Source organism: Scomber japonicus, chromosome 24 (assembly GCF_027409825.1).
Source record: "Scomber japonicus isolate fScoJap1 chromosome 24, fScoJap1.pri, whole genome shotgun sequence".
NCBI classification, from domain to species: Eukaryota; Metazoa; Chordata; class Actinopteri; order Scombriformes; family Scombridae; genus Scomber; species Scomber japonicus.
In genome coordinates, this window is record NC_070601.1 from 16,664,273 (window position 1) to 16,679,344 (window position 15,072).

The 15,072-nt window shown below is 39.1% G+C and overlaps 1 protein-coding gene across 1 annotated transcript; it reads left to right on the plus strand.

Moving 5' to 3' along the window:
- Nucleotides 1–8,145: 8,145 nt before the first annotated feature.
- On the plus strand, nucleotides 8,146–10,037 carry LOC128354225 (zinc finger BED domain-containing protein 4-like). The gene is made up of 2 exons (XM_053314488.1): nucleotides 8,146–9,593; nucleotides 9,668–10,037. The coding sequence occupies exons 1-2, from the start codon at nucleotides 8,146–8,148 to the stop codon at nucleotides 10,035–10,037; spliced, it is 1,818 nt and encodes a 605-aa protein (XP_053170463.1).
- The last annotated feature ends 5,035 nt before the right edge of the window (nucleotides 10,038–15,072 follow it).

The following is a 15,072-nucleotide window of genomic DNA, read 5'->3' on the forward strand; positions in this document are numbered from 1 at the left end:
TTCATGGGAGAGGTTTTAAAAGCTTGTTATATTATCCATTATGTCAAATCTTCATCTGAAAAGTAACTAAAGCTGTTAAATAAATGTAGTGGAGTAGAAAGTAAAATATTTCCCTCTGAGAAGTAGAAAGCAGCATCACATGAAGTACCTCAATATTTTACTTCATTTCAGTACTTGGGGAAATGTAGTTCCTTTTCACCACTGATCTCCTGCCAGCATCACAGGTTGATTTTGGTTGTTTATGGCGTTGCTTTCATCCTGGTATTAAAGGACCATTATTTACCCAGAAGACTGTTCTGTAAGCATTGTTCCCTGTAGGCTCTCTCCATCTTCTGAGCTTTGATGGATTGAGTATTAGGGACTATGCAGCTCCTTGTAAATATGATTTATCTGAAGTAAATGCAGCACAGAAACCTTGTATTGTGCTGAATTATTCCTGAAGGGATAAGCACTGTAATCACAGTGCTTGTGGTACTTGCTCTGGTGGGCAACGCTCTGAGCACTTCATGCATTCCAATTCTTCTAGAATACATTAATATTGTCCTCTACTTTCTCCCATGGTGACAGTGGAAATTATACATTTTTATGAGAAGCTGAGCACAGAACATGCAGTATTACGCTGCCATGAATTTTCACACCACTCCAGATTAAAAGTTAATGGAGAGAGCTGAAGATGGGATGTGACGAAGCCGTGCTCGCCTGCAGTCCTCCCTACCATGGAGGCTATTCTCACTTTATTCCTCAAATCTGTGATTCACAGATTATGACTGCTCCCTCCAGTACTTCTTTGATCATCCAGCAGCAGAATCAGACCCTGACAGAGCTAATCAGAGATGTTTTTTTCTGGGAACAACTGTCCACATGCAGCTGCACTAGAAGAGCATTAATGCCTTGATAACACACACTATCAGGTAAAAGCTTTTTCACAGAGCAGTTAATCTTACTTTAAGAAAGCGATGTATTTACTGTTCAGAAACAAGATAATCACTGAATGACTCCATGCTCTGCTGACTTCAATACATCTGTAACTCTGGTTAGAGTTAAAGTGAAATCTGATCAATAGATTTAAGCTTGATGGTTTATTACTGACCTTGGAAACAGCAGTTTGATATGAAGTTCTTTTATTTTCAACGTGTTGTTGCTTTCATCATCAGTTGAAGTTTAAACTGTTATTATGGATTATTATTATGATGTTCTACAGACAAATCCAAAAGTTAATAAACCAGCATCACTGTGCTGACTTGTAAACGTGCATGTAACACTGTAATATACTGTAATCACTGTATATATGAAGGATTTCACTTCGAAGCCAGTAAATCTGTCCTGGAGAACCTTTTACATGTTGAAAATATAGTTACCAAGGTTACAATCTAAAAACACCTAAACTTTTTCAACAGTTGGGGAGACATCCTCTGCAATTTGACGTTTACAAATCTCCATGAAATCCTCACGTTTCCATCATATTCTGCACATTCTGATCAGTGTAAATAGACTGTATTTATATAGCACTTTTCTAGTATCTTTCGACCATTCAAAGCACTTTTACACTACATGTCACATTCACCAATTCACACACATTCATACACTGATGACAGGAGCTACCACACAGGATACCAACCTGCTCATCAGGATGAATCTAACATTCACACACCGTTGGGAGCAATTTGGGTTTCATCGACAGGCGGACTAGACTAGCTGGGAATCGAAATGCCGATCTTCTGATTAGTGGATGACCCGCTGTACCTCCTGAGCCACCGTAGTGTGCAGACAGAGGACTGACAACCTGACAACCTTGGACTTCTTCCCAGTCAGTGATGTAAACTGCAGGGTTGGGTATTTAAGGCTGCTTTTAATTTGTACCCATTCTTGATCAGTCTAAACTGTGATACAGAGAAGCTTCTGCTTGTTGCCTTTTTTAACTTCATTCATTTATTCACTCACTCATTTATCATTTGGCATTTTCAGTCAGCCAGCAGTTACAATAATGTTTCCCCCTATATGTAGCCTTGAATAATGATGTGATCATTTGACCGACAGTCATAATTATGTTAAGTGTCAGGTTTACATGCACAGTGTACAGTATGTGAATAACAGTTGTGTGTAATTAAGGCAACACTAGCAAACATTATACCATAACTATAAATGGGATTCTCTGACCAAACAAACAAACAAACAAACATTAAAATATTTCAGTGTTCAGTTAAATATTCTGTAGTGAACACGACATCAGTACTGCTCAGAACATCCTCTGGTCAGAGTCACCTTTGACCCTCAGATGAGGAAATTGAACCAGGTCTGATATAGAGACAAACAGGGTCCTTCTCTTGGACAAACAAAGATCCATTAACATTCCATGGAGCAGAATGAGTCGAATGGAAGGCTTTGATCTAATTGCAAAGAGGCAATTAAATAATAATTCACTTTGTAAGAATGAGCCGGTTTGTCCCATCTTCCCATTCTTCCGGTCATAAGGTTTAACCTGAGGCATGAAAAATGACCTTTTTCCACCCCAGACCCGGAGTGGGGGTCTTCTGACTACCCACGTGTAGCCATTCTGTCCTTCTCATCAGAGAAGAGCCACACAGACAACGGTCGTAAACTAAAAGACACATTCCTGACTTCCCCCTCTCTGTGTCTCCTGAAACCACACAGCGCATGAAAACGAGAAAATTAGTGTTAAATACTCAAGTAAGAACATCTTAGTGAAAAGTATGGTTTAAACAATACCAATTACTTATATCCTTATCAATTACCTAAAGAGACCTCCACTGTAACAGCTATTACAGCGATCATAGATAAATGTGTATTTGGAGAACTGTGATTAGACTTTCTTACTTACTTTAATTTACTTACTTACTAAATTTTGGTATGAAAATGTTTGTTTAATGTGAGAAAGTGTTACACTGATGTTATGCTTACATTTTGGTGATAATCAATTATCTATCATGGAATAAGTAGAATAACAATGTGTTATGTTTGATCATATTAATCCTCTTCAGGTTTTAATGAATGGCAGCTTGATGAACCAAGCTGATGTCATATTAATAACAGAATAATACATCCTGTGTTCTGTGTCAATAGATTATAGTATGCATTTATAATCAGGATTAAATACTGAATGAATGATGATGATGAAAAGTTTCATGACAAAAAGCTGGAAATCAGATCCTCAGAGTAGCTGGGATGAATCTGATTGGCTGACAAACAAGTCTTCCAGGGACAAAAACCAGCTGCACCCATGAACTCTCTCTCTTCTCCTCTCTCTTCCCTTTTGGTTTTGGTCTTAGCATGACCTGAACAGGGTAGCGGACCTGAACAGGGCTCTGCTCTGCCCATCTTTTCTTTTCTTCACCTCACACCTTCTTAGCTTAATCTTTAGTTATTCTTTATCTAAGTTTTCTTAAGTTTTGTAATCTTGTAACTTTCACCAGCAACGTCTAGAGAAAAGGCCTTTTAAGTAAACACGTCATTAAGTTTTGCATTCAGCCTGTTTTGACATTTTGATGATTTTGACGCTGAGATCTCTCCAGAAAGAGAACTAGTTAAATTAGACGTTTCCTCCATCTTTCATCAACCTGAGAGAACTTTTGAGCAGACAAACGTCTGTCAACCCTACGACTCATCGTAACTGAGAAGAACAAAGTCTTCCAGGACAACGACCGGAACCAGGCAGTCTGAAGAAAGGCCAGCCGACCCGGACATCTCATCCCGCCCGGATTTGCGACGCTCTCTGAGATCTTCCACTTGGAGTGCGTACGCGTAATTATGAAGGACGGACAGCTGAGACCCTCCATGGATGAAAGTAGGATCCAAACATTGCATTAATCAAGGGTTGATGTCAGATCGAGTAATTCAAATTTCCTTTAAAAGTAAGGCTCAGTAGAACTTATAGGCTAAGTTTCTTAGTTCCCACATAATTACATATCCTTCATTTAAATTCATCATTCACCATCATCTTTCATTCATGTCGCTATATCGAGTAATCTCTTGAATTCATATTGCATTGTATCATCACATTTATTTATACATCATCTATTAGTAGTGTGTAGTTAATAAAACCCATAAAACTCAATCAATTGTGTATGTCTATTCTTTGAAGTGATACAGGGGATCTATTGAACCGTAGAGCCACGAACTTTAGATATTTGACTGACTCAGAAATGTATTGATTTATTAATTATTATGATTTAATGATTTATTAATTGGCTAATCAAACAACCAATTAAGAAAAATCTTTTCCTTCATACGAAGGTGGTGCCCTTTATTACGAGAGCTATTTTCAATATCTTTAAGATACATATTCCCCTACAATTCTATAAATTTTATCATCTCACAGTAAATGCTGTTTCAATACATTCTCCACACAACAGGAATACACTTCTAGTGGACACTTAATCCTGTCATTTTATTATACTTTCATTTACTTGTGTTGCTTAAAAATATACAGACAATAGATCTTGTGCAAAAACATTTGTATTCTTCTCCTACTATTTAATTTTTTTCATGTGAGGTCTAAGTCAGCTTCCGAAAACTCATAACTGCACAAACGTCATATTGTTTGTTTTAACCTGATGAATGTCACCTGTTCATGAGGGGAAGTACATTTCTTAGATTTGATCATTTGCATCATCAACTCTCCTAGAATAACCACATAAAGTTTAATTCACAAACATGTTCCCAAAGAGTAAAATAAGAACATCACACTGTAAGAAATCAGCAGACAGATATATAAACATTGGTAGTACACTCAAAAAAGTGAACTCTGTGAGTTGTTGAATTAAATAAATGATCCTATATTACATTTAATTAACATTTCTGTGTTTGGTTTTAAAACCTAGTCCACTTTAATAAGTCTAACTTAAAATGAAAACTTGTCAAAGCAAGAGAAGCCAGCTAAGTAAATTCAACATAACACTGTTGAGTGAACTGCACAATCACACTAAGAATGTTCTAGATGGGTCCCTGCGCATGCTCAGAAGCTGATTCCACAAACTCCACTGTTGCTGTCTGCGAATTGGTGGGTGAATGTGCTCTTGGTCAAGATCTTACCCTGCTTTCATCAAATGACATCTATCTCTGTCTGAGTAAGTATATTTTTTGATGTTGGAACATTTGTGCATGGTTAGAGAGTGATATTGCCGGTGCTACTATACTTGTCTTGCGAAAATCTAGCATATATGAGCACGTTAGTTCATGCTAGCTAGCTAACGAGCTAGCCAATTAACAAAATGCCAGTTGGCAGACATACATTAAAATAACAATTTAACTCTGGAATTGTAGTTTAGCATCTCACCGAATAGGGATCGACCGATTATCGGCGCCGATTTTCAGCATTTTGACGCGTATCTATATCAGCCTTTTATTTTAAAATTGACGGCCGATAAAAGAACAATTTAAAACTGGATTATTTTGGCTCTGCTCTGATGCAGCTGCGCCTCTTTCTGTTGTCACTGGCTGTCACTACTCTGTCTCCAACATTGTCCCACCCACAACACCATCTGATTGGTCACAAGCACGGTAACAGGTAATGAGCATGTACGGTGCACGCGCAGCAGCAGAGGCATCTCACGTCCCAAAGAGAGCGGTCCGAAGTTGTTAGATGCCTCGAGTCGAAGGTAAGTTAAGTCACCTGAAATTGTAATAAACAGTCCACAGTCCTCCTCTACAACTACTAGTAACATTACTATGAGCCCATTAACGTTATAAACATAAGCGGCAACTTTGCTCGCTCACAGCCCTGCCTCCGTAGGATAATAGTAGTCTGCGTGTGTGTGAGTGAGAAAGTAGAAAACCTAATGAAGCTCCGTTTTATTGCAAAGACGTCAAGCACGTTGAGGCACGTTGTTGCAAAGGCATTAGCGTAGCGTTAGTTAGTTTTCCTTCTCTGTCTCTTGACGCTGTGTGTGTGTGTGTGTGTATGTATGTGTGTGTGTGTGTGTGATAAGCTAGGGGTAACGCCACAAGAGCGGAGAAATGCATCATAATAAACAATGCAGAGTAGCGTTAGCCTACGTTAGCTTTCCCTTCTGTCTGTAGACGCTCCGCTATGTCTGTGTGTGTTTTTGTGTCGTTAAGCCACAGGCGAAGCTGCAGAGACTGACAGCAAAGTAACGTTACTGTCTGTCTGAGAGAAATCTGTAGGGCAGTAACATAATGTAGGCAAATAACTGCATCATAAAGTCTACATGAACTGCACGGTGTTAGATAAACAGTCTCTCCTATTGCTACTGTACTATTTTTTCAGCTATAGTTACACTAATTGTTAGTAATGTAGCAGCCTAGTTTTGAATGACAGGGTCCCTGCTATCACATATTTATAACATTTTACCATTATATAACATTTACATAATACAAATCAACAACTTCCCAAATACTGTTTTAATTTTAAACATGATGAGTTGAGCATATGATGCATGTGGCCCCACGTTTAACTCTCTCTTTTTTTAAGGCAAGGCAAGGCAGTTTTATTTATATAGCGCATTTCATACACAATGGCAATTCAATGTGCTTTACATAAAACAGAAAAACATGTAATTTGAGAAACTTAAAACATACAATTACCCCCCCCCCCCACCCCCCCGTAATAAAAACAAAGTACAGAAAAATAGAAAGACATAAATAAAATGATTGCAGCATAAAATAATAAATTAGCTTTAAAATCATTAAAAGGACAAAGAGTGCAAATGAAAGATTAAAATGTAAAGTGCTTTAAAAGAGCTCAATCGTAAGCACAGGAGAAGAGAAATGTTTTTAACCTGGATTTAAAAGTGTTCACTGTTGGGGCTGATTTCAGTTCTGCTGGTAGTTTGTTCCAGTTGTGTGCAGCATAACAGCTAAAAGCTGCTTCACCATGTTTAGTTTGAACTCTGGGCTCAACTATCTGACCTGAGTCAGTAGATCTCAGAGCTCTACTGGGTTTATATTCTACTAACATGTCATTCATGTATTCTGGACCTAAACCATTCAGTGATTTGTAGACCAGTAGCAGAACTTTAAAATCTATTCTATAGCTGACTGGGAGCCAGTGTAAAGACTTTAGAACTGGAGTAATGTGCTCTGATCTCTTTGTTCTGGTTAAAACTCGAGCTGCAGCGTTCTGAATGAGCTGCAGCTGTTTAATGCTTTTTTGTGGGAGTCCAGTCAGAAGACCGTTACAGTAGTCGAGTCTACTTGAGATGAAAGCATGAATCAACTTCTCCTGGTCTGTTTGAGACATAAAACCCTTCACTCTGGATATGTTCTTAAGCTGATAGAAGGCTGTTTTGGTGATTGATTTGATGTGACTGCTGAAAGTCAGATCTGAGTCTATCAGCACGCCAAGGTTTCGGACTTGGTCCGTAGTTTTTAGAGAGAGTGACTCCAGATGTTTACTGACAGCAATCCTCTTCTCTTTATTGCCAAAAACAATGACCTCAGTTTTGTCCTGATTTAATTGAAGGAAATTTTGGTTCATCCAATTAGTTACTTGCTCTAAACAGTGACACAATGACTGTATTGGACTGTAGTCATCTGGGGACAGTGCCAGGTATATCTGTGTGTCATCTGCATAACTGTGATAGTCTACATTAGAGTTCTGCAGAATTTGACCCAAGGGCAGCATATATAGACTGAACAGTAGGGGTCCAAGAACTGACCCCTGAGGAACTCCACATGTCATAGCCACTCGATCAGATTCATAACTTCCAATGGTCACAAAATAACTCTGCTCTTCCAAGTAGGACCTGAACCAGTCTAGGACTGTTTCGCTGAGTCCTGCCCAAGTTTCCAACCTGTTCAACAGTATACTGTGATCCACAGTGTCAGATCCAACAGGACCAGAACTGACACCTTGCCTGAGTCAGTGTTCAACCTTATGTCATTTAACACTCTAATAAGAGCTGTTTCTGTACTGTGGTTAGGTCGGAAACCTGATTGAAATTTGTCAAAAAGGCCACTGGAGTTCAAGAAATTACTGAGTTGATTAAAAACCACTTTCTCAACGATCTTGGCTATAAAAGGAAGATTTGAGATAGGTCTGTAGTTGGTTAACATGGAAGCATCTAGCGTTCTCTTTTTTTAAGAGTGGCTTAATGGCAGCTACTTTTAGGAGTTTAGGAAACACACCTGATTTAAGTTTGATTTAAAAAAAAAAAACCCTTATTGTTGATGGACAGACCAACCACCTCCAAAAGTGCAGTGTGGCAGTACTTCAGCCAACCAACACCAGGGAAGGCAGTTTGCGACAAATGCACTGATGTTGTCAGCGTGGGAGCAGCAACAGGAAAAAACAAAAATACGTCAAATCTGTGGTCCCATCTCAGGATTCGTCACCCTGATTTACACAACATGGCACAGAAGAAAATGAGGGAAAATGAGGATGCGGCCAATAAAACCCAGCCAACAATAGTGGACATATTTCAAAAACAAAGAAAGTGGACAAATTCAGATGACAGGTCAAAACTAATGGACAAACTAATCATAGAGATGATAGTCACTGACAACCAGCCGTTCACAATGGTGTCTGATGTTGGCTTTAAACACCTCATGGCTGCAGCAGAACCACGATATGCACTAAAAAGTGAGAAGTATTACAGAACTGAGAAGCTTCAAGAAGTGTACCACAAGATTGTGGACCAGATCAAAGCCCTGATTCAACCAGAGAATGCTGGCTACTTTCTCTCCTTCACCACAGACTGCTGGTCTGGTGTGACAGAGTCTCTCATGAGTTTGACATGCCATTTCATTGATGCTGAATGGACAAGAAAGCAGGTCATGTTAAACACAAAAGCCATGCATGGATCCCACACTGGGGAATACCTGAAAGAGACATTCCTCAATATGCTTGATGACTGGAAGATAAGTAAAGACCGTGTCGCGCTTGTGCTTCGTGACAGTGGTGCAAATATTGTGAAGGGAATGAAGCTTGCTGAACTCCCAGACCTCAGTTGCACGGCCCACACCTTGCAGCTTGTGGTAAACGACGGTCTGGCGAGTCAGAGAGCCATCATAGATGTCATTGCAATACTTAAAAAATGTGCCACACACTTCCACCACTCCATTCTGGCCAAACAACGCTTGCGAGACATCCAGAGGGAACTTGGCTTGCCAGAGCACAACATAATCCAGGCTGTTCCGACGAGGTGGAACTCTACGCTCCACATGCTGCAAAGAATGTTTGAACAAAAGCGTGCACTTACCATCTACTGTGGTGAAGATGGAGCTTTTGCAGGCCTCACTGCTCACCAGTGGGACCTTGTTAATAATTTGATTGAAACTCTTCTCCCAATAGAGGAAGTGACACTTAAGGTGAGCCACAGCAACTCATCAGCATCCTGCATCATTCCATGCCTGACTGTGTTAAAGATGTGTCTTCAAGATGATGATGGGCCCTCCACAAAAGGCATCAAAACGATCAGGCAAGCCATGAGGGAGAGCCTTAACAAGCGTTTCTCAAAAGCAGAAGACACAAAAACTGTGGTGCTGGCCTGTCTCTTAGATCCTCGTTATAAGAATCATGCATTCTCCTCTACCACAACATTGAGCAAGGCCAAAGGATGGTTGAAAGAGGAGGAGGAGGACACTGACACACAACAAACCACTGTCAGACAAGAGGAGCATGCTGCCACAGAAGGATCCTGTGTGGAGGAGCAGATGGGACACATGAGGAAGATGGAAACACCCACAAAAGGCAGCGGAGAGAACACACATACTTCCGCAGCCGTGTTAATGAGATGTTCAATTCTCTGCTGGCACCTCACACTGATGACCTACTGGCCAGTAGCTGCATTGAGGATGAGCTACATCTCAAGGAGCCAATCATCGACAGGCGTGAAGGGGACCCACTCCAGTGGTGGAGACAAAATGAGGGACGCTTCAAGTTACTTGCAAAACAAGCAAGGAAGTTTCTTTGTGCACCCCCCTCATCAGTCCCAAGTGAGCGTGTCTTCAGTGAAGTGGCTACAATTTATGAGCGCAAAAGGAGTCGTCTCACTGGAGAGCACGCCAAGCAACTTTGCTTTTTGCACCATAATCTGGTGCTGCTCAATTGGGACTACTAATTTATTTTTGACCAAGATTTTTGTGTAAATTTTATTTAACTTAGTTTTTATTTACTTTATAAACATCAGGGAGCTATTTATTTATTTATTTATTTCAATTTTCAGTTAACTTTATAAGAGATGCTGCTGAGCCTGGGAACTCCCTGGAAGTTTTGTTAAAAAATTAATATGTTGTGGGAAGAAAAGCCATGAAACTTGTTCAGAAGGTGTTGAATAAACACAATGCTGAAAGGCATTTAAACAAAGTTCAGTGAAGTTTGTATTATTTAAAATTTTGACACCAATATTTTCCCTTTTACTGGAAATGAATATCGGCTCTAAATATTGGTAATCGGCCTCCTTGACTACTAATAATCGGTATCGAGATCGGCCCTAAAAAAAACATATTGGTCGATCTCTATCACCGAATGCAACATTACATTGGTTTAGTTTTATTGGCATTTCTTTTTTTCTTTGTGTGGTTATTAGAGCTCCTGGTAGCAAGGTAAGGCAGCCTTTTGTGTTAGTGTTAGTGGTTTACAAGTTGGGGACAGAAAGTTTTTTAAACAGCTTGGTTGAAAAGCAGTGTCATTAGCTTGTATTTTAGCTGCAGGCCAGCAGCTAATGGTAAGCTAGTTGAGAGACTTTTTTTTATGCTAGCAGAGTGACTGAGTGGCAGAGATGGGAGTAAGTCACACATATGCAAGTCTCAAGCAATTCTCAAGTCTTAACCTTCAAGTCTCAAGCAAGTCCCAAGTCATTTTTGTGAGAGTCAAGTCAAGTCAAGTCATAGCTTAGGTCAAGCAAGTCACAAGTCAAGTCATAGAAATATAATAAGCTGGAAGACAACCGTCTTAATACTTTAAGAGACTGCAGCTTAAGTTTTATGTAGCCCTCCTTTGCACAAAAGGGCTAACAAATAGAGGGAGGGGATATAAGGCTAAAGGATAATTATAAATACTCACTAGGACCAGCAGGATCAGAATTACTAGGAACGACTACAGGGCCTGGTGTACCAAACAATAATTACCAGACAGAGTACTTAACACAGTAGTTTATCTTGGGAACAGCAGCAAACCACATTCATTTTTATTTACAACCTTTTTTTCCCATATGTTGCAAAAGACAAAGTCTTTTTTTTAATGTGTTGCAAAAGACAAAAAACAAATAAGTGCAAGAAGGAATGAACTTGAACAAATACAACTTCTATGTCCACTACTTCAAAAAGGCCTCACTCTCTCATACTGTATGTGTAAGGGGGAGAGAGAGAGAGAGAGAGAGAGAGAGAGAGAGAGAGAGAGAGAGAGAGAGAGAGAGAGAGAGAGAGAGAGAGAGAGAGAGAGAGAGAGTGAGTGAGTGAGAGAGAGAGAGAGAGAGAGAGAGAGAGAGAGAGAGAGAGAGAGAGAGAGAGAGGGTGTTTGGAGGAGAGAGTCCTCTGTGTGTGCGCTACCGTATTTCAGTCAAATTGTCTGTTATTTGATACGCTGGATCAATGTGAAACTAAGTCAACATGATTAAAACTTAATGTGATGCAAACAGTAAGCTCTTGTCACGTTTGACTGATGAGATGGGATGTTAGCTGCCAGCTAACGTTATATTAAAAAATAATGTGAAATTAGCTAACGTTAGAGACTTACTTTTCTTTGTGTAGTCGGAAATGGCGGATGAAATTTGACGTGGTGCTGGATGTGTTGGATATTTTTGCGCTGCACACATTGCACACGGCGAATCGTTTCTTTTGTTGAGTTGAATAGTCTTTAAATCCAAATTTTATGATTTTGGGAACACTGGCTGCAGTAGCAGCAGAACTGGTAGCACTTTCCATCTTCCAAACCCCGACCACTCTACTGTAGATGGCGGGCGCATCACCTAGTAGAGAGATTACTGGTTGCCAGGTTCGCCCACATGCAACAGGAAACATCCAATCGAATATATATATATATATTTTTATAATTATTCACCAATTAACCAAGACAGCAATGACTTGTCGAGTCATTGCATGCAAGTCTAAGTCAAGTCTCAAGTCATGAGTAGCAAGTCCAAGTCAAGTCTTTTCTCACTGTTGATCAAGCAAGTCACAAGTCCTCAATCTGGCGATTTAAGTCTGACTCGAGTCAAGTCACTAGACTCGAGTCCCCCATCTCTGCTGAGTGGGCGACCAAGAATGTCAGGACAGACTGCGCTGCTCACTCAGAGCCGAGTCAGCATTTGAAAGTATAAGTAAGTATTTGTGTGTAAGTATATTATGGACCATATTGTGTGATAAAATATACTATGCAGTACCTTTGAGTTTTAAAAATATGTCAAATATTGCTGTATGTTGTGACAGAAAAGTAACTTTTAGACAGTTGTTTATCCCTAGCCTGAATGATAGGAAAATACAAAGGAAGTTTTAAACTAGTATGATTAGTTTTCCACTGCTACGTAATTGTTGCTGTCTGCTTCAGAATTGGGGCAGACGCACAATAACAGTCTGCCAGTTATCATTCTGCTTCTTTAGCGCTAATGTTGTCACTACAGCTGTTATGGCACTACTGAACTACATAGCTGTTAAATGATTGGCTGTTTGCCTGTCACTCCTAGCGCGTGGGGCTGTCAGATGATCATAATGCAGGAGTTTTGAAAACATTACTGATGTAATATATTCCCAAATATTTTAGAAGAACATTTATATCTGCATGTATATGTTTATGAATACAAAAGGCTCTTCTGTATCATTAATAATATTTAATAACTAAATGCGGATGATTTGCCTGACAGTCCTGGAAAATGCATGAAGTAAGTTGAATGATATATCACTTTCATGTTTCAGTGCTATCCCAACTGTAAAACTAAACATGTGCTTGCTCTCAATATGTTCAAGTTGTAACTGTTTGCTTATCACAAGTCTGATATATATTAAATGGACTGTACTTATATTTTACAGGTCTCCCATACATTTCTGAGCTTGAGGACTGGACAGTCTGCATTTATTTGTGGCTCTTCAGTAGTGGTAAGTACAGTTACGAAGTAATACATCCAAACTAACCCTGTAAGTATCCACAGATGTACAAATCTAATACTGCATGGGATAGTCATTTTTTGTTTTGACCAGTTTGTTTGAACAGTGATGATCTGTAGTGGCAATTGCTGCACCTCCCTTGTTCTCTGCTGCAGAATGATGCTGTTGAAACAGGAAGAGCCTGTGTACTGAAAGCACTAATGGTTTACCTCAATGAAGACCCTGAAAATCTCATAAGAGAGTACATGGGAAGTATTTTGGCCTTTGGTTTCTACTATATTTCTCTCCAGAAACTGAAAATGTGATTGTTATTTTAGTAGTTTAGTAGTTTTTGACTAGTCTAACACGGAAGAATAAGATATCATGCAGGCTTAGGGTACACACACAAAACTTATTAGCAGGCAGTTCCTTAGCATCTTGGATCCAAACATGACATTTATGGACAGCAAGAAAAATGCATCAGATTTGGAAGAAAGATTTTTTAATATGCTTCCATATTAAAAATCCCTTCATTGAAATCACATTAATAGCAGTTTGTGAACTACTGTCTTAGATATTATTTATGGATGGTGATTCCAGACAATATTAAATGCAGTCTGGAACAATAGAACATTGGAGGCTGGATAGATAATAAACGGTGTGTATGTTGTAACTGAAGGTGTATTTGTTCTGTTTTTGAGGATGTTGAAGACAACCAGGAGGCTATGGACCAGTCCTGGGAATCTTTGCCATAAAGATGGAAGGTGCAGAGTCTGCAGATGGCCTGGCCGACGTTGGAATAATCATTGAAGGTGTGGAAGTGCTCCATGACCTTGATAACATTGCAAATGCAGTCGCCATTTTGTTTGGCCTCATGTACTCACTGGACCTGAGCTATCCAACAAACCTGAAGTACACATTCGAGGTTCTGCAAAAACTTGTGATGGAACTATATGGCAACAAACTCTCAACAAAGGCCCAAGTGCTTAAGAACAAACTATTTGAAGGAACATTTTAGACAAGTGTGCTCCTGAGCAGCACAGAGGAAACTTGTGGGACAGATTCCATCCCAAACCATCTGGCTGATTTTTGGATCTGCATGTTGAACTGTGAGAGAAGAGTGGATCAGATGCACTAAATGTTTAACAGAGTTAAGAAAAGTTTTACAAAAAGAAGAGACAATAACAAACTTGAAAAACACAAAGGAGAATATTTGAATTTATGTCAGTTGCAGAAGTGGAGATCAACAGTGTGAAATGGAGTGTGATAGGTGAATATTGAAAGTTGTAGCAAGAAGGATGAGAGAAACAAATGGTCAACATTTGATCACAGCACCATGAACACGATTTCCAAGTTCCCATTCATAAGATTTGGTACCGTCTGTTGAAAATGTACATTACTCACTGAATGCGGGTGGACTACTTTTTTTTTTCTTTGTGGTTTAATTTTAGAAAAGTCTGCACTGATTTGTTTGTTTTACCTCTACAATGCTGAAGTGGCAGGGAGGAAAATATTATTTTGAAGGATTTTTACTTGACATTTGTTCACCCTATTCATGTAGATAGTTCATCTTTAAAAAATCAGTATCTAAGGTTTCATTGTACAGTGTTCTGTAATTGTGAGGGGAAAAAATGTATTCAGCCATGTTCATTCTGCCTGCTTCTTAAAGAATATAGCTTTAAGGTTTGGTTTGGTTTTGTCCGTCCTGTAAAAGACTTTTGTTTTCATTGGGCATTTTATACAAATTTAACTGTAAACAAAATTGAGGATTTTATAGCATACAAAAACATTTTAATCTAAACTATTTAGAAATTGGGAAATAAAAATAAGCTATACATGTTGAAAAATGGTTTCTTTGATATGCAGGAGCAATTTTAAAAAGGTATAACTATAAGGTTTGTTCATTTTGTTTGTGATGTTAGTAGTTTTCCATTGGCAATAAATAATATTTTTCACAGAACCAAGGTATTGTAATTTGAATTGACTTAACTACATTGTGTGGAAATTGTTGACATAACTAGGTTTAGTAAGTCCAACACTATTCACTAGCTTTATAACAATGAAAACTATGTAAGT